We start from the raw sequence: 19,454 nt of genomic DNA, 5'->3' as shown, positions 1-19,454 counted from the left end.
AAGAATGCCAAACCCATCAAGACGCCCATGGGAACCAATGGGCATCTCGACCTCGACATGGGAGGTAAATCCGTAGATCAAAAGGTATACCGGTCGATGATAGGTTCTTTATTTTATTTATGTGCTTCATGACCGGATATTATGCTTTCTCTATGCATGTGTGCAAGGTTCCAGGCAAATCCTAAGGAAGTTCACCTTAGAGCCGTGAAAAAAAAACATGAGATATTTAGCTTACACTCCTAATTTTGGGCTATGGTACCCTAGGGGATCTACCTTTGATCTAATTGGGTATTCTGATGCCGATTATGTCGGATGTAAAATTGACAGGAAGAGCACATCAGAGACTTGTCAGTTTCTGGGAAGATCCCTGGTGTCTTGGGCTTCAAAGAAACAAAACTCAGTAGCTCCATCCACAGCAGAAGCTGAGTACATTGCTGCAGGACATTGTTGTGCACAATTGCTCTGGATGAGGCAAACCCTTCGGGACTATGGCTACAAATTGAGCAAAGTACCTCTCCTATGTGATAATGAGAGTGCAATCCGCATGGCGGATAATCCCGTTGAACACAGCTGCACTAAGCACATAGACATCCGGTATCACTTTTTGAGAGATCGCCAACAAAAGGGGATATCGAAATTTCTTATGTTAACACCCACAACCAATTAGTCGATATCTTTACCAATCCCCTAGATGAAAAGACTTTTAATAAACTTAGGAATGAGCTCAATATTCTTGATTCTTGGAACTTTGATTGAAATCTTGCACACATAGCTCATTAATATACCTTAGATCATGTCTCTTTCATTTGATACAAATGCATATTTCTTATTCTTCTTGTGCCAAGGCTAAGACTAATGTGCTTCCAGGTGTATTACTATCCTTAGTCTTAAATTGAAAGGGAAATGGAGTATTCGGCAAAGGCAAGTGAAAGTCACCTAGAGGGGGGTGAATAGACAAAACCTAAAATTTATAAACTTAAACTTGCACTAAGGCCAAGGTTAGCGTTAGAATTAAATTTGAGTGCGAAAGATTGTTTCTCTTGCTATGTATTGCTCAAATGATGCGGATGTCGTTTGGGAGCAAACTCAAATCAATACTAGCAAGGAAACGTTAGAGAGAGGAAATAGGGAAAACAAATCAAATTGAAATCAACACAAGTGAACACAGTGATTTGTTTTACCGAGGTTCGGTTCCAAAGAACCTAGTCCCCGTTGAGGAGGCCACAAAGGTCGGGTATGTTCCAACCCTTTCCCTCTCTCAAACGGTCACTTAGACCAGATGAGCCTTCTCCTTAATCAAACGGGTCATTAAGACCCCGCAAGGACCACCACACACTTAGGTGTCTCTTGCTAGCTTTACAAAGCACTTAAGGATAAGAATGGGGAAGGAAGAAGGCAATCCAAGCAACAAAGAGCGCAAATGAACACAAATGATCCTCTCTCAAGTTTCTAAGCACTAGAGTTGATTTTGGAAACTTGGAGTGGATTTAATGCTTTGAATGTGTTTTTGAATGGTTGGCTCTGCTCTTGTATTGAATGGGAAGTTCAGAATACTTGGATGGCTTTGAATGAGGTGGTTGGGGGTATTTATAGCCCCCAACCACTTCCTAGCCGTTGGCTGTTTCTGCTGGCGATGGGCGCACCAGACACTGCATTGTTCATTGTCCGGTGCGCGCCACGTCAGCTATCCGTTAAAGTTTGGAGCAGTTGACCGTTGGCGTCTTCTGTCTTCAAGCGGCACCGGACATGTCCGGTGGGCACACCAGACATGTCCGGTGGGTTCTGACTTCTCTGCTCTGACTTCTGCGTGGCACTGTTCATCACTTTTCATCTGTGCAGTTGACCATTGACGCGTAGAGAGTCGTTGCTCCGCTGGCTCACCAGACAGTCCGGTGCACACCGAACAGTCTGGTGAATTATAGCGGAGCGTGCCCATTGAATTTCCGAGAGTGGCTGGTTCGTTGCGCGCGGGCCTGGTGCACCGGACACTGTCAGGTGCGCTAAAGGCAGCACACTCTAAGTCCTTTTGCTCCAATTTTGTTTGTGTCCTCAACTGAATTTCTTTCTTGGTTTGTGTTGATCCTCATGCACCAGAGATAAATAATATCTAGACAAACTAGTTAGTCCATGTGGTTTGTGTTGGACGTCAACCACCAAAATCGATTATAGGAAATGATTAAGTTCATTTCCCTTTCAACCTCCCCCTTTTTGGTGATTGATGACAACACTAACCAAAGCAAATATTAAGTGTAGAAATGTAACTAGTTTGCATTTGAGGTAGATGTGCATAGGTTACTTGGAATTAAACCAATGAAAGGCTTTATACATATGAATGTACTGCTTTTCTTTTATTAACATTTTGGACCACATTTGCACCACTTATTCGTTTTTGCAAATCTTTTGGAAAAATCCTTTCTAAATCTTTTGCAAATAGTCAAAGGTATATGTTGGCCACTTGTTCTCAAATGCTATGAGTTAAGAACAAGGCAACACAAATGTTAATGGTTAAAGACCTTCGTCCTTTGAAGCATTATTTCCCTTAGGATATAATGGTCTTCAGACGAAGGTCATGAAGGACATACCTTCATCATTTCAATATGTAAGAATATAAACAGGGACATATGAAACATAGAAAGAGCATGAATAATTATATTAAATCATTAGATTATTCATATTGTCATTATGTAATCATGAACAAACATTAATAATATTAAATTACATTTGTACCTTCGGCTTGGCAGAAGGTAAAAGTCCGAGAGTGACGTGTGAGCGATTACAAGTCAGCGTGAACAGTACGGTGTTACTGTTCATCTATTTATAGGCATAGGACGTAGCCTGGGCAAAATTACATTCATGTCCCTGACATTTACTATTAGCCAAAAGGTAAGTTGTCGAGGACTAAGCAGTCTTTTCCCCTTTAGCTCGGTTTCATTCTCCATCACCGTCCTTGTGCTAAGCCGAAGCTTCTCCATCCACAGCTTCGGAACTGGTTCATCCTTCTTCCAGATCGCGCCTTTCATACCATCTACACCTTCATCTCAAAGCCGAAGCCTCCTGTGACAGTATACTATACTGGAAAACATGTTAGTCGTGTTTTTGAGGACCTTCGGAAGAGGAAGGCCCCCAACAGTAGCCCCTCGCAGTATTAATTTGTTCTTGTATCTAACAAATTTAGTCTGCGACATGAACGAAAACCTTTAGCCGAAGGTCCGAAAAAACACCTTCCCTTCGCTAGAATAGCGAAAGTCAATGACAAATGGGGCCCGCCAAGTTGCAATGCACTAAGCATATAAATAGAAACCCACAGCGACAGCATCTGCTGTGCCATTTCAATTGCTTGTGTTGTTTTCTCAAGTTTTAATTTTCTTGCTGTCATATTTCACTTGTTTTGTGAGCTTTGGCATTTCGTTCAATTTCCCACCAAATGGCTAACAAGAAGAAGGTTGCTGATCCTACACTGGCTGGTTTTTACGAGGCCATGGAAAAAACAAACACAGAGAAGATTACAAACGAGATACTAGCTGATTTGTCTGAAGATTCTGATGATAGTGGGAGCTTTGATATGGAAAGTGAAGACGAAGATGCAGAAAATCAGTCCTGGTGACCAAGTCACACTATCTTCAGAAAATCATCCATTAAGCAAAGTCAAATTGACACTATGAAAGGGAGATATTTTTGAGATATTTCAATTGTGAGAGCTAGAGGAGATAGCGCTGCACCTGCTCCCGAAGAGGATGAGGTGGTTTTTACAGAAGTTTTATGAAGGCAGGGCTTCGTTTCCCATTAAGCAGATTCCTGGTCGAAGTGCTAAATACCTTTGAAATTTTCCTACATCAAATTACCCCCGAAGCCATTATTAGGATGGGAGTTTTTATTTGGGCCATGAGAAGCCAGGGGCTGGAGCCAAGCGCAAAATGCTTATGCAACATGCACGAGCTGTTGTACGAGACGAAGGCTACTGGCAAGGAGCAGTATCACAATAACTTTGGTTGTTATGACTTCGTGCCCCGCCCCGATGTAAGTTACCTGGTTCCAACTTTCCGAAAAAGGAGGCCCAAGGCCTGGATGGAGGAGTGGTTTTATGTTAAGAATAATTTAATTGAGAGGGAAGATATAAAAGGAATTATTCAACACCCCATCTGGTCTCGCTTCGGCATCAGGAGGCCAGCCACCGCTCTTGAGAACGATATAGAGACATGCCAGAGAAGCTTCAACACTGTGTACTTTTATTGGCACAAGAGACCTGGTTCAAAAACATATCGCCTATAGAGTATGGCCGCTTGTGAATGAATGGAAGATGCCGAAGGAGGCTGTTGTCGGGTCTAGTCAGGGTGGCTTGGTCTATTTAAAATATACTTTCAGATATAAAGGCGAGTTTGATGAGCCAAACGATGAATGGTTAAGCAGTATTGAGGCAACTAGTGATGAATTGCTTGGGGCCTACACAAGGGCCGAAGATGATGCAATGGCATTGGCCTTCGAAGGCCGAGGCAAGAAAAGATTGAATAGAGTTTTTGACGTCATTGGTTTCGTATATCCTGATTATTGCTATCCCTCGCGAAAGCAGGGAAGAAAAGGAAAATTGCCGCTTCGGCCATCTCTGTTGTGCTGAAGGGCAAAAAGATTAAGGTCTTAACACATCGGCCGAGATACATTGAGACGACCATAGTGTCGAAGCTTGGTGAAGGGACATCTTTCGCTGTTGTCGAAGCAGAGCAACCTGCTCCCACCATCCCTGGGGAAGACCTAACTAAGTTGTCGAAGGTTCCTGAAGCCGGTCCAGTCGAAACACCAGAACATGATGCCGAAGCCAAAGAGAAGGCGGTCAAAGAGCCAGAGCCAAAGCTGCCAAAAATCTTGAGCCCGCCAGCAGAGGCAGAATTGCCGAAGGTTGCAAAGGCTCCCACAACAACTCCCACGAGGAGAAGAATGGCTAGCGTACTAGACGCTGTCATGGAGACAACAAGGGCACTGACTCCTGCCCCTATGAAAAAGGTTGCCGAAACTGCTATGACTCGTGCTGACATCGAAGCTGGGCCCTCAGTGCCCACAGGGGTAGAGCCTGCTGTAACCGAGCAGATAGCTGAGCAAGAATCTCCAGATACTGGCATGGCTCTAGAGAAGAAAGATGCGTCTGAAAAGCTAGATCTCCTACTCCCGAAGCACTATCCGAAGATTCTGACTTTATTATTCGACATGCTTTGGGAAAAAAGCTATCTGAAGAAGAAATCATGGAAATCAAACACTACGCCCGGGAACTGAAATACCCGAAGGGGGCCTTGGTGTACAATGGCACGGACGAAGATGATTTCCTATACTGTCTTCCAGACAACAAGGAAATATCTGTCTGCCGGGAGATGGCCAAAAATATGGGATTTCCGAAGCTTGAAGCTGGCCACTCCGCCATGTCAAAAGATGACCTCGTAGACAGCCTTGCGTACAACAGTCTGAAGGTACGAAAGTGATGAGCTTGAAAATAGATTATCTTATCTTGTATTGTCGTGCTGATTCTATTTTTTTAGGGCTTAATTCTTACCAATGCTTTGAGGGCACAAAAGAATGCTGAAGATGAAAGTTGCCAGATAGCCCTCAGCAACCTTCGGTCAGAGGTCATCAAGCTGAGAAATGAAGCCTTAGAAAAAGATAAAATCCTGCTTTCATTGGTAGACAGAGTGAAAGAAAACAAAGCTAAATTTAACGCTCAATCCGAAACTCATAAAGCCGAAGTTGAAGACCTTCGGAAAAAACTTGCCGAAGCTAATGAGAATTTTGAACTAGCAAAAGTGAAACAGGAAATAAGTGAATGGTTGAACACTAGGCTGGAGAAAAATGTTGAGGAGCTTCACGAATCCGAGGAGAGATGCTTTGAAAAATCCTTGTATTGCGTGAGAAAATTGAAAACCAGCTTTGCCAAGGTTGGTGCATATTCTTCCGAAGAGAATTTCATTCGAGGTGATCCCGAGGGTGTCATTGATTGGATAAGCGGGGAAGCCGAAGCTTTTGAAGAGATCCTCAGCGATCGCGGGGACATTTGTGCTTTCACCGGTGCTCGAGGGATTGCGGCAATTCTGGAGAAGGCTGGTTGCGACCATGTTAAAGTTGTGGCCCAGACTGAAGCCGCCTTCTCCACAGACGACACGAGAGAACCTTCGGCCGAAGCTACTTTAGTGGGTGGAAAGTTTTACTCCGATGTTTGGGTGAACAGTGGCCGAGAATTGGCCAACGAAATCATAAAGAAAAATGAAAAAGAAACCCATGATGCCCGAGAAGAAGCTAAGCAAGCCGAAGAAGCTGCCGAGCGCGCAAGGCGTATAGGTATTGCTTTTGAATTTTAGCTTCGGGGTTTATTTTCTGGCTTCAAACTAATAGTTTGTCTATTACAGCTGAACTCTCACCGCTGCCTGAGCCATACGACCCCCTAGCCGATCCCGTCATGAAAGAAGCGCTGGATGTAATGAGCGTTGCTAACTCAATCGTCGACGAAGTCGTCGATAGGCTACTGAATGAAGCCACCGAAAAGATCCTTAAGGAAGATTAGGCTTTTATTGTAATGATACGATGTAACATTTGGTGTACGAAACAATTAATCAGACATGTAAATTGTTGTAATATATTTCTTTGTGATGCATGAAATTTACGCACATACTGTTTTGAGCCTTCGGCGAAAAAACACCTTCCCTTCTTTTCATGCTTCGTAAAGAAAAAAGCCCCCTTTTTATGGCGAATCTGTTGTGATAAAATTGTATTGGCCGAAGGTTTGCTTCGTGCCTCAGCACATTTTCATTCAACAAATTATTGCCGAAGATTTGCTTCGTATCCAATCTTTTTGTTGTTGATGCCATATGATGTATGATGTAATGTTATGCGGAATGGTGCGATGATATGATGCAATATGATGGTTATGCCGAACACACACCCACACTGGAACAACCAAGACTCTGCATCCCCTTAGGGATGTCTTTTGGAGTCTTTAAGCTCTGCATCCCCTTAGGAACGACTTTGGAGCTTCTTCACCTTCTATTTTGGTGGTATCTAAGCTCTGCATCCCCTTAGGAACGACTTTGGAGCTTCTTCACCTTCTATTTCGGTGGTATCTAAGCTCTGCATCCCCTTAGGAACGACTTTGGAGCTTCTTCACCTTTTATTTCGGTGGTATTTTGGCTCTGCATTCCCTTAGGAACGACTTTGGAGCCTTGGAACTTACTCTGAGCTCCCTTAGGAATGACTTTTGTAGCTTCAAAACTTACTCTGTGCTCCCTTAGGAACGAATTTTTGTATCTTCAGAACTTATTCCGCTCGCTTAAGAACGTCTTTTTGTAGCTTCGGAAGTCTGTTAGGAAGAAGCATTTTACTTAATGATACGGGCAATCAATTATTACATGAGACCAAAATTAAGTCCTTCATGACTTGTTTTTTGTACAAGAAAAATAAGAAGACAGAAAAGAAAAAGATACATCAAGGGTAGGATATTCTTTAAGTAGATGTGCTTGGATTCAGGCACAGTGTTGTTGACTGTGCGAGCTTCGGACTCCTCCTGAAAATTACGCTTCTGCTATGCGTGTTGGTGCCCTTCTGGCTGCTGGCTTCGGGTCTGAGTAGGTGGTAATGGTGGTGGTAATGGGAGCTGGGCCCAGGAAGCTTGAGAGTGACTTACTGAAGCGACAGAAGCCGTAGGTTGTTGATTAACTACGTACTCTGGTACATAGGGAGAGTAGCATGAAGCAGTATGTAGGACCTGCTTCGACTGATTGTGCCGCGCCTCAGCTTCGGCAATCTCCTTTTGCTTCTGAATTGTGACTTGGCATGTTCTTGTGGTGTGGCCCTTATCTTTACCACAGAATAAGCAATATAGCCTTCTGGGTTGATCCCCGTATCTTCCTCCGAAGCCCCTGCCGCCTCTGCCCTTGGAACTGGTGGCCTGAAGGAGCTTTGTTGTTGCCCTAAAGATTGAGAGCTGTGTTGCTGCTTTTGAGGTTGGCTTCCTCTGTCATCACTTAGGTTGGAATTATGAATCAATCTGACGTGCCTGGGGTGAATTCTTCAACTGAAGCCCCTGGTCATCTCAAAAAACATGTATGTTTCTTCCCTTCTTTGGCGAAAATCATTATCAGCCCGGATGTACTCATCCATCTTCTGAAGAAGCTTCTCCAGGGTTTGTGTGGGTTTCCTGGCAAAATACTGAGCCGTAGGTCCTGGCCGAAGCCCTTTGATCATGGCCTCAATGACAATTTCATTGGGCACTGTAGGCGCTTGTGCTCTTAGACGCAAGAACCTTCGGACATACGCCTGAAGGTACTCCTCATGGTCTTGTGTACACTGAAACAAAGCCTGAGCAGTGACTAGCTTCGTTTGAAAGCCTTGGAAGCTAGTGATTAGCATATCCATAAGCTTCTGCCATGATGTGATTGTCCTTGGCCTGAGAGACGAATACCAAGTTTGAGCTACACTTTTGACTGCCATGACGAAGGATTTCGCCATGACTGCAGTATTGCCCCCATATGAAGATATGGTTGCCTCGTAGCTCATTAGGAACTGCTTCGCGTCTGAGTGGCCATCATACATAGGAAGCTGAGGTGGCTTGTATGATGGGGGCCATGGGGTAGCCTGCAACTCTACTGCTAGAGGAGAAGCATTATCAAAAGCAAAATTGTCATGATGGAAATCATCATATCATTCATCATCGTTGTATGGATTGTCTTGACGAAGCTCTTTGTGTTGAGGCCTCCGGTCATGGTCATCTTGAGTAAGATGACGCATTTCTTCAGTGGCCTCATCAATCTTCCTCTAAAGATCGGCGAGACGAAGCATCTTTTCTTTCTTCTTCTGAACCTGTTGATGGATGGCTTCGAGGTCCCTGATTTCTTGGTCCAACTCCTCCTCCTAAGGTGTTGGACTGGTGGCCTTCCTTTTCTGGCTCCTAGCTTCGTGTAATGTTTCTTGATTAACGTCCAGTGGCTGCAGTGCAGCCCTTGGCCCTGATGACTTCTTCGGCGGCATGACGAAGGTCAAAGCTTGCCAAAGGTGGTCAAGTGAGTTCAATGGAGGTGGGCGCCAATGTTGGCCACTTGTTCTCAAATGCTATGAGTTAAGAACAAGGCAACACAAATGTTAATGGTTAAATACCTTCGTCCTTCAAAGCATTATTTCCCTTAGGATATAATGGTCTTCAGACGAAGGTCATGAAGGACATACCTTCATCATTTCAATATGTAAGAATATAAACAGGGACATATGAAACATAGAAAGAGCATGAATAATTATATTAAATCATTAGATTATTCATATTGTCATTATGTAATCATGAACAAACATTAATGATATTAAATTACATTTGTACATTCGGCTTGACAGAAGGTAAAAGTCCGAGAGTGACGTGTGAGCGATTACAAGTCAGCGTGAACAGTATGGTGTTACTGTTCATCTACTTATAGGCACAGGACGCAACCTGGGCAATATTACATTCATGTCCCTGACATTTACTATTAGCCAAAAGGTAAGTTGTCGAGGACTAAGCAGTCTTTTCCCCTTTAGGTCGGTTTCATTCTCCATCACCGTCGTTGTGCTAAGTCGAAGCTTCTCCATCCACAGCTTTGGAACTGGTTCATCCTTCTTCCAGATCGCGCCTTTCATACCATCTACACCTTCATCTCAAAGCCGAAGCCTCCTGTGACAGTATACTATACTGGAAAACATGTTAGTCGTGTTTTTGAGGACCTTCAGAAGACGAAGGCCCCCAACAGTATAGGAATATGATTGCAGGAAGCATTTTTAAGATTTGAAATTCCTCCCCCTATTTCAAGTGCTTTTTGAAAGGGAAACAGGCTTACACCTTTTCCTAATTGATTTTGGTGGTTGAAATTGCCCAACACAAATAATTGGACTAACTAGTTTGCTCTAGATTATGAGTTCTACAGGTGCCAAAGGTTCACAACAAACAAATAAAAAGACCGAGAAAGGATTCAAATATAGAGAGCAAAAGACAGCCGAAGTGTGCCTTGGTCTGGCGCACCGGACTGTCCGGTGCACCACCGGACTGTCCGGTGCACCAGGGACTCCAACTCCGAACTGCTCACCGTCGGGAATTCTGGGAGCCACTCCGCTATAATTCACCAGACTGTCCGGTGAAGCACCGGACAGTGTCCGGTGGTGCACCGGACTGTCTAGTGTGCCAGCGGAGCAACGGCTACTCCAGCGCCAACGGTCGCCTGCAACAGCATTTAATGCGCTACAGTGCGTGCAGAAGTCAGGCACGCGCCAGAAGGCACACCGGACAGTCTACAGGACCTGTCTGGTGCACCACCGGACTGTCCGGTGGCCCAGATGTCAGAAGCTCCAACGGTCAGAATCCAACGGCCGGATGACGTGGCTGGCACACCGGACTATCCGGTGCGCCATGCGACAGCAGCCTTCTCCAACGGCTACAATTTGGTTGGTGGCTGTAAATACCACCCCAACCGGCCACTTCAAGGTGGGAGTCCAAGCAACATTCCAAGTCATCTAGTTGACATACTCAAGCCCTCCCAACCACATATATTCATTGATCCATCCTATGTGCAAGATTTAGGCCACTACAACCAACACAAGTGCCACAAAAAGAGAGCTAGCAAAAGAAAGCCTCTCGTGTGAGTCTAGCAAGAGTGCCTTGTGAGAATTATTGAGAGTTAGTGAGCACTACATCTTGTGATCATTTGTGCGTGGAATTTTGACTCCCATTGAACTTCCTCCAAGTTTTGGAGGCTTGTAAGAGCTAGCAAGAGACACCAAAGAGTGTGGTGGTCCTTACGGGGTCTTAAGTGATCCTTGAGAAGAAGAAGAGCTCGCTAGTCTTTGGTGATCGGTGGAGAGAGGGAAAGGGTTGAAAAAGACCCGTCCTTAGTGGACTCCTCAACGGGGACTAGGCCTTCGAGGGCCGAACCTCGGTAAAACAAATCACTCGTGTCTCGTGTGCTTACTGCTTGTGATTTGTTTGTTCTTTCCCTCTCTAAGTTCTTTTTCTTGCACTATTCTTTGCTAATACTATTTGGTGTTGCTTTAAGTTAAATTCTCATTTAGTGAAGCAACACATTGCAAGAAAGAACTTGTGTTATTGATCTTCTTACCTAAGCCCTCTTGCTTTATTCTCATAGACTTATTAGTAGTATTTATTTATCAATTCCGCATCATTTGAAATCAATACTCTTTACAAGCAAAGGACTTAGATTTTATACTCCGATAATTGTGTATCTTGTTCTAATCACTAATCAAGGGATCTAGTTGGGGTGTAAAGTTATAATTTTCAGGTTTCGCCTATCCACCCCCCCCTCTAGGCGACTTTCAATTGGTATCAAAGCTAGGCACTTCATATTGAGTCTAACAACTCGAAGTGATGGCTCGTAGAAGATCCCAAAAGAACAAGAAGACAACTCTGAAGGAGAAAAAGGAGGTAACTCTTGAGATATTACTTTCCGATTGTTCTAATTATGATTCATGGTCTACTAGAGTGATAAATGCTTTTAAAACCGTAGATCCACGATTAGAACAAATCTTATACAAGAGTATTATACCTCCTAGTTATGATAAGAAAAATACTTCCGAAGAAGATCAAGGATGTATATGCTTAAACTATCTAGCTTTTGACATCCTAGTTAATTCTCTTAGCAAGGAAGATTATCATGCCTTCATAATGAATTATTATGAACATATTCCTGATGTGCATGATATTTGGACTAGAATTAAAACTAAATTTGATAAGTCCAAACATGATAGTTCATTTTGTGCTTCTACTTCCTTTGGTATTTGTGAGACTAACCCTTTGAAAGAAGAAGAAGAAAATGAACGATGGAGACCAAACGATGAATCCACCTCCCCAAAAGGTTTGTCTTCCCATTTCGATTCCCACATATGTTGTGTGGCTAATGAAAATGATAGCGGAAGCACAAATGAGGATGAGGAGGAAGAAAGGAGCTTCATGCAACTCTACGCTCGCCTAAGCCAAGAAGATAAGGCGGTCATGCTCAAACTTCTAGAAAGAGCGAGAGAGCAAAGCGAAACTCGTCAAAGGCTAGAAAATGTTCTCTCCATGAAAATGCTATACTTTGACGAGTTGACTAAAGAACATGAGGAGCTAAAGTGCTCTCATGTTGATTTGGTCCAAAGGTATGAAACTATTTCAATTGAGCAAGATAACACTTTACATTGTATCGCTCAATTAGTAAATAGGAATGCCTTGCTTAAGGACCAAGTAGAAAAGCTAAAAGTTGAAAATCTAGCTTTTCAAGAAAAATATAATATGCTTCTATATTCTCATGAAAATCTTATGGATGATCATATCATATTAAACATTGCTCATGAGGTTGTAATAGAAAACTTAAAATCTCAACAACCTCACTCATGCACATGTATTCAAATTGAAATTATATTACCATGTGCTTATGCTTGTCCATCGACAAGCAAATCTTCCTTTGAGCTAGAATTTGCAGGAACAAAAGATGATACATATCAAAAGCTCAAAGAAGAAAATGAGAGGCTAAAGATGAGCTTGACACAACTTAAACGGAAGTGCATTGCTCAACCTTCTCAAGATAACCGTGATCACATGGTGAAGAAGCTTGAGACGGAGACAACCGTGGCATGCACTAAATCCCTTGAAGAAAATGTCAAGGACTTGAGGATTGCCAAGAGGAGGGAACAAAAGAAGAAAATCAATATCTCTTCCAAAAACCTCAACCATGCCTCCATACAAGGTAACATCCAAGTTAATAATCAAGTCACACTTCATACTAAGAGAAGCAAGAAGTGTAGTGAATGCTTTGAAAAGGGACACTCGATTAGGTCATGTCCCTATATTAAAAATGACTTGATTATTAAGGATGATAAACTTTGTTTTAAATGCTCAAAGAAGGGACACTTAATTAAGTCTTGTCCATATTTAAAACAAAAAGGCATAATGTTAGAAAAGAAAATATTAACTAACCATGTAGCAAGCAAGAAACAAGGAAAGAAGAAATCTTCAAAACTTGAAGATCGCCTTTGCTACATATGCCGAAAGAAGGGACATCAATGCAAGGATTGTCCCATTGGTAACAACCTCACCTCTAGCTTGTCAATTATTTCTCATGTAACTAGGCAACCCAAAATTGCAACTTGTGCTAGAAAGGTAATGAGTTTACCAAGTGCTAACACAAAGGACTCTTTGGTTCCTAGATCTTTGTTGACTAACCTTAATGGACCCATCAAGCGATGGGTACCAAAATATGCTTGACAAGCTTTGCAGGAAAAAGATGGTATGAAGCTTTGGGGTGCTTAAGAGAGTCGACTCAATTTCTATTAACTCAAGCTATAAATCATCAATGATCTATATCCAAGATTGACCCAAAGTTATTTCGAATTGTTATATCTAAAACTCATATCATCTCGGGGAAGATATCAATGTTGTAGGAAATAAAGAATTAATCCTATGCCGAAAAGTCAAGGCCTACAACATGGAGGAAAGCCAAAGGATGGTAACAATTATGCTTTTAAGTGCAAGTATCTTAAATTATCATTTCTTATGTGTCTTGTGTAGTCACATAGAAAAAAAGCACTTCAAATGTTTTTAAATTATGTCACCATTCTTTGAAGAAATTTCTTTCATATGGTAGATTGTATATTCATCATTTCTATACCATGGCAATCTACATGCTTTAAATTGTTGAAAGTACCCCATGGCATTTTTACACTAATTATCTTATTATTGCCATGATTCTAGATATACAGAGATATTCCAAGTTCCTAAAAGAATAAGGTGTCATGTAAGGAATTCAAATCCTTTGGACACTTATAAAGGGAATCTCTCTCTATAACTTGAATAGTGAGACTAATGTTTTTATCTAAGTAACTTAAGTAGTCTCACATATAGAGAATGAGTTTCTCTTTGGAGATGCGCAATCTAACATGAAAAGATAAGTCAATCCAATGATTTATGTTGTTTTGCCTCTTGCTTAAGTTAGATATGATTCTTCTATATTTATAGCTCTCCATGTTATGAATTAGATTTATTTCCATAATCTTAAAGAATTATCTATGCTTGTTTTGAAAACAAAATTAAGCATACATCATGGAATAGCCTAGTTCATATTATAGAGTTTCCATGCTTTAGTAATCCATTTTCCATTCCTTATCAAAATGATTACACAAATGGAAGCTAGTGCTTGTGTTACTAATGACATATCTCTTGAGCTTACTTATGAAAATCTACAAGTAAGTAAGTGCGAGCCACAAGCATCAAGGGGAACTCTTCCCCCAAAGGATGAAAGGTAAAAGCAAAGGTATGGGAACTCATCTTATTTATCAAATTCAGTTCCCATCAATGATTATTAACTTTAAATTATCATATTCTACCTTTGTGAAGAATAGATTATTTATTGAATTTAAATTGGCTAAGCTGTGCATTCAATCTCATTCTCATTAATGCACTTATCCATTAGAATCTAATTCATGCCTTTGCTATATCTATTCTTATATTGATATGCTTCTAAGTTATGATAATAAATTCAATATGAAGAAGTAAATTTCCTATGGTCGATTAAAATTGTTTAAAAAGGTGCATATTCCTCCTTTCTAATGATGTGTACAAATGTTAAGGATTTTACTTCATGTCTATGTGACTTGTGGATGATGAATTGTCCTTATTTTTATCTAAAGAAATCATCATTCATCATATACTCCCTTGTGCTATTAACATCTTTCTTGAGTATTTTCAATAAGTTTGGAAGGAAAAAAAACAACTACAAAGGGAGGACACTCACATGAAAGAGAAAGACATCAAGAGCAACAACACCTACTTGGATAATGAGATCTTCAAAACAATCAATGGTGTAGTTGTAAGCACTCTAAATCTTTTTCATTAAGAATACTAGGCATAAATTGTTTATTGCAAATTTTATAAGCCTTGATCAAGATGAATGGTGCTTCTCCCTATTCGTCTCTAAAGTTGAATGCATCTATTCCTTTCATTTCAATTCTTTGATGCATATCTCTAGGGGGAGCCTATTTCTATATCTTGATCATATCGAGACTATCGCTTTATCCTAGTAATCTCATATAGTCTCTTGCATGAGAATAAGTTTCTCATGATGTATGCTACTACATATCAATCCAACTTGTTAAAATAATGTCACCTTTATCAAGGATTGTAACTTTCAATGTTAAAGTAGCATATTTACTGGATTCTCCTGTTTTAAGCTTGTTTGATAATCTGATGCCTATGTTGTTCTTTTGATCGCATCTGTTGTTTGTTTGATCATTGAATAACTTCAATTAACTTTATAATTCTTAGTGTCGCATATACTATCAATCGATATCTCTCTTGATGTGCACTAAGTTAAAAGGAGAATTCATGATACAATTATGCACCTTGTGATCCATTTGATATATGCTAACAATGTCTTGGAAAAGGATCACTAGTTGTAGAACTCTCTCTCGTGCAAAATATTTCCATACTCTGTCTTGAATATAGGTCTTAAGTGACTAAGACTAAGAACAAAGCACAATGAAGAGAGCATCTCGATGTGAAGGTACAAAAGGGTAAAACTACTCCATCTCATTCATACATGTACCTAAATCTTCCTACATTCCTTGCATATCATGTTTAAAAGGAAGAGAAAGCATGTCCATGCATTATCCCTGCTTCATACCTAGTTTAACTTATCAAACATTTATTCATGCATCTTTGTTAAAACTGGGTGAAGTAATTTTATTGTCAAAGAGCTTAAAGCTTAACCTTGTAACGAGGATAAGCTGCCTTTGGTCCAAAGGTGGATGGTCCTTAAGGCTCTTTGAAATCCTTAAAGGTAAATGCTTGAGATGTTTATAACATGCTTTCATAAGTGCATAAACTGTCATGAGCATCACACTTATACTATGACACAATGCACTTCACATTCTCTATAATATAGACATAATCTCATTAACCTAATTATGTGCACTTGGCATTTAAGACCAAAAATTTGTATTCCTCTCAAAGCACATATTTAGGGGGAGCAATCTATATTATATAGAATTGTTTAAGCTTAATTGACATATCCTTTTAATCATGTCTCTTTCCTTTGGTACATTTGCATATTTCCTATCTCTATTGTGCCAAGGCCAAGACTAATACGTTTCCATGAGCATATCATGTATTAAGTCTTAGATTGAAAGGGAAATAGAGTATTCGGCAAAGACATCACTTCCACTCTACATCTTCGGTATTATCCTTCCTTGCCGGTATTCCGCCAGCCCTCTAATCTGATATAATCTTCACTCGTATATTATTTACCAAAGGGGGAGAAAGTAGTTACAAAGAGCTTATATTTCACTCACAAGTATCCGTTTTTGGCGATTCATGCCAAAGGGGGAGAAAATATTAGCCCAAAGCAAAAGGACCGAACCGAACAACCACCAATTTCAAAATTTTAGTCTTTCAATTTGTATTTAAAGAAGTGTTTTCAAATTGGTATCTTATTTTTGATACAATTTCAAATTGGTATGACCCTTTTCAAAATTAATATATAAAACCCTCTTGAACACTAAGAGGAGGATTTCATTAAGGGGGAGTTTTGTCTAGTCAAAGGAAAAGCATTTGAAACAGGGGGAGAAAATTTCAAATCATGAAAATGCTTCTCAAAATCTTATTCATTTACCTTTGACTATTTGCAAAAGACCTTGAAAAGAATTTACAAAAGAATTTGCAAAAACAAAACATGTGGTGCAAGCGTGGTCCAAAATATTATAAAAAAAGAAGAAATCAATCCATGCGTATCTTATGAGATTTTATTGGTTCAATTCTAAGTAACCTTTGCACTTACATTATGCAAACTAGTTCAATTATGCACTCTATATTTGTTTTGGTTTGTGTTGGCATCAATCACCAAAAAGGGGGAGATTGAAAGGGAAACAGGCTTACACCTTTTCCTAATTGATTTTGGTGGTTGAAATTGCCCAACACAAATAATTGGACTAACTAGTTTGCTCTAGATTATGAGTTCTACAGGTTCCAAAGGTTCACAACAAACCAATAAAAAGACCGAGAAAGGATTCAAATATAGAGAGCAAAAGACAGTCAAAGTGTGCCTTGGTCTGGCGCACCGGACTGTCGGGTGCACCATCGGACAGTGTCCGGTGCACCAGGGACTCCAACTCCGAACTGCTCACCTTCAGGAATTCTAGGAGCCACTCCGCTATAATTCACCGGACTGTCCGGTGAAGCACCGGACTGTCCGGTGTGCCAGCGGAGCAACGGCTACTCCAGCGTCAACGGTCGCCTGCAACAGCATTTAATGCGCTACAGTGCGCGCAGAAGTCAGGCACGCGCCAGAAGGCACACCAGACAGTCTACAGGACCTGCCCGGTGCACCACCGGACTGTCCGGTGGCCCAGATGTCAGAAGCTCCAACGGTCAGAATCCAACGGCCGGATGACGTGGCTGGCACACCGGACAGTGTCTGGTGGCGCACCGGACAGTGTCTGGTGGCGCACCGGACTGTCTGGTGCGCCATGCGACAGCACCCTTCTCCAACGGCTACAATTTGGTTGGTGGCTATAAATACCACCCCAACCGGTCACTTCAAGGTGGGAGTCCAAGCAACATTCCAAGTCATCTAGTTGTCATACTCAAGCCCTCCCAACCACATATATTCATTGATCCATCCTATGCGCAAGATTTAGGCCACTACAACCAACACAAGTGCCACAAAAAGAGAGCTAGCAAAAGAAAGCCTCTCGTGTGAGTCTAGCAAGAGTGCCTTGTGAGAATTATTGAGAGTTAGTGAGCACTACATCTTGTGATCATTTGTGCGTGGAGTTTTGACTCCCATTGAACTTCCTCCAAGTTTTGGAGGCTTGTAAAAGCTAGCAAGAGACACCAAAGAGTGTGGTGGTCTTTGCGGGGTCTTAAGTGATCCTTGAGAAGAAGAAGAGCTCGCGGTCTTTGGTGATCGGTGGAGAGAGGGAAAGGGTTGAAAAAGACCCGTCCTTAGTGGACTCCTCAACGGGGACTAGGCCTTCGAGGGCCGAACCTCGGTAAAACAAATCACCCGTGTCTCGTGTGCTTATTGCTTGTGATTTGTTTGTTCTTTCCCTCTCTAAGTTCTTTTTCTTGCACTATTCTTTGCTAATACTATTTGGTGTTGCTTTAAGTTAAATCCTCATTTAGTGAAGCAACACATTGCAAAAAAGAACTTGTGTTATTGCTCTTCTTACCTAAGCCCTCTTGCTTTATTCTCATAGACTTATTAGTAGTATTGATTTATCAATTCCGCATCATTTGAAAGCAATACTCTTTACAAGCAAAGGACTTAGATTTTATACTCCGATAATTGTGTATCTTGTTCTAATCACTAATCAAGGGATCTAGTTGGGGTGTAAAGTTATAATTTTCAGGTTTCGCCTATCCACCCCCCCTCTAGGCGACTTTCACTTTTCCTTTGACTAAATGAAAGCTTTCCCTGATATAATACTCCCCTTAGCTTTCAAGAGGTTTTTTGAAATGATTTTCCCTTTTTGAAATGGATACCAAATAATATTATACCAATTGAAATTCTTCATACTAAATTTGATATTTGAAAATAGGATACCAATTGAAAATCAACTTTAAATACCAATTGAAATAAACATTTGTGAAAATTTTGAAATGGTGGTGCGGTCCTTTAGCTTTGGGCTTAATACTTTCTCCCCCTTTAGCATTGATCGCCAAAAATGAAGAACTTGTGAGCCCTACACAATTCTCCTAATACTTTCTCCCTATTGGTAAAAGAAATATGAGTGAAGGGTTATACCAATTGAGAGTTATATGAGTATCGGTAAAGGATAAATGATACCGTCAGAGTCGTAGTGGAAGCCTTGTCCTTGCCAAATACTCCATTTCCCTTTCAATGTGAGACTAAGCATAGAAATATACTTGAAAGCACATTAGTCTTAGCCTTGGTACAAGAAGAATAAGAAATATGCATTTGTACCAAATGAAAGAGACATGATCAAAGGTATATACATGAGCTATGTGTGCAATGTTTCAATCAAAGTTCTGAGAATCAAGTATATTTAGCTCATTCCTTAGTTTGCTAAAAATCTTCTCATCTAGTGGCTTGGTAAAGATATCGGCTAATTGGTTGTGGGTGCTAACATAAGCAATTTCGATATCCCCCTTTTGTTGGTGATCTCTCAAAAAGTGATACCGGATGTCTATGTGTTTAGTGCGGCTGTGTTCAACGAGATTATCCGCCATGCGGATTGCACTCTCATTATCACATAGGGGAGGGACTTTGCTAAATTTGTAGCCATAGTCCCTAAGTGTTTGCCTCATCCAAAGTAATTGCGCACAACAATGACCTCCAACAATGTACTCGACTTCAGTAGTGGAAAGAGCTACTGAATTTTGTTTCTTTGAAGCCCAAGACACCAGAGATCTTCCCAGAAACTGACAAGTCCTTGATGTGCGCTTTCTATCAATTTTACATCCG

At 41.1% G+C, this 19,454-nt stretch overlaps 1 protein-coding gene across 1 annotated transcript in view; it reads left to right on the top strand.

Annotated features, from left to right (window-relative positions):
- The first annotated feature begins 4,953 nt into the window (after positions 1-4,953).
- Positions 4,954-19,454, top strand: part of LOC103653689 (pentatricopeptide repeat-containing protein At5g65560) — a 28,182-nt gene continuing 13,681 nt past the window's right edge. Inside the window, exons 1-2 of the mRNA XM_008680517.2 lie at positions 4,954-5,107; positions 6,384-6,451. Coding sequence (XP_008678739.2) covers positions 4,954-5,107; positions 6,384-6,451 — 222 coding nt within the window. The remainder of the gene's footprint in view (positions 5,108-6,383; positions 6,452-19,454) is intronic.

Source organism: Zea mays, chromosome 4, assembly GCF_902167145.1.
Source record: "Zea mays cultivar B73 chromosome 4, Zm-B73-REFERENCE-NAM-5.0, whole genome shotgun sequence".
NCBI classification, from domain to species: domain Eukaryota; kingdom Viridiplantae; phylum Streptophyta; class Magnoliopsida; order Poales; family Poaceae; genus Zea; species Zea mays.
Note: the sequence above shows the minus strand (reverse complement) of the source record. Positions and strands in the feature narration are given on the sequence as shown.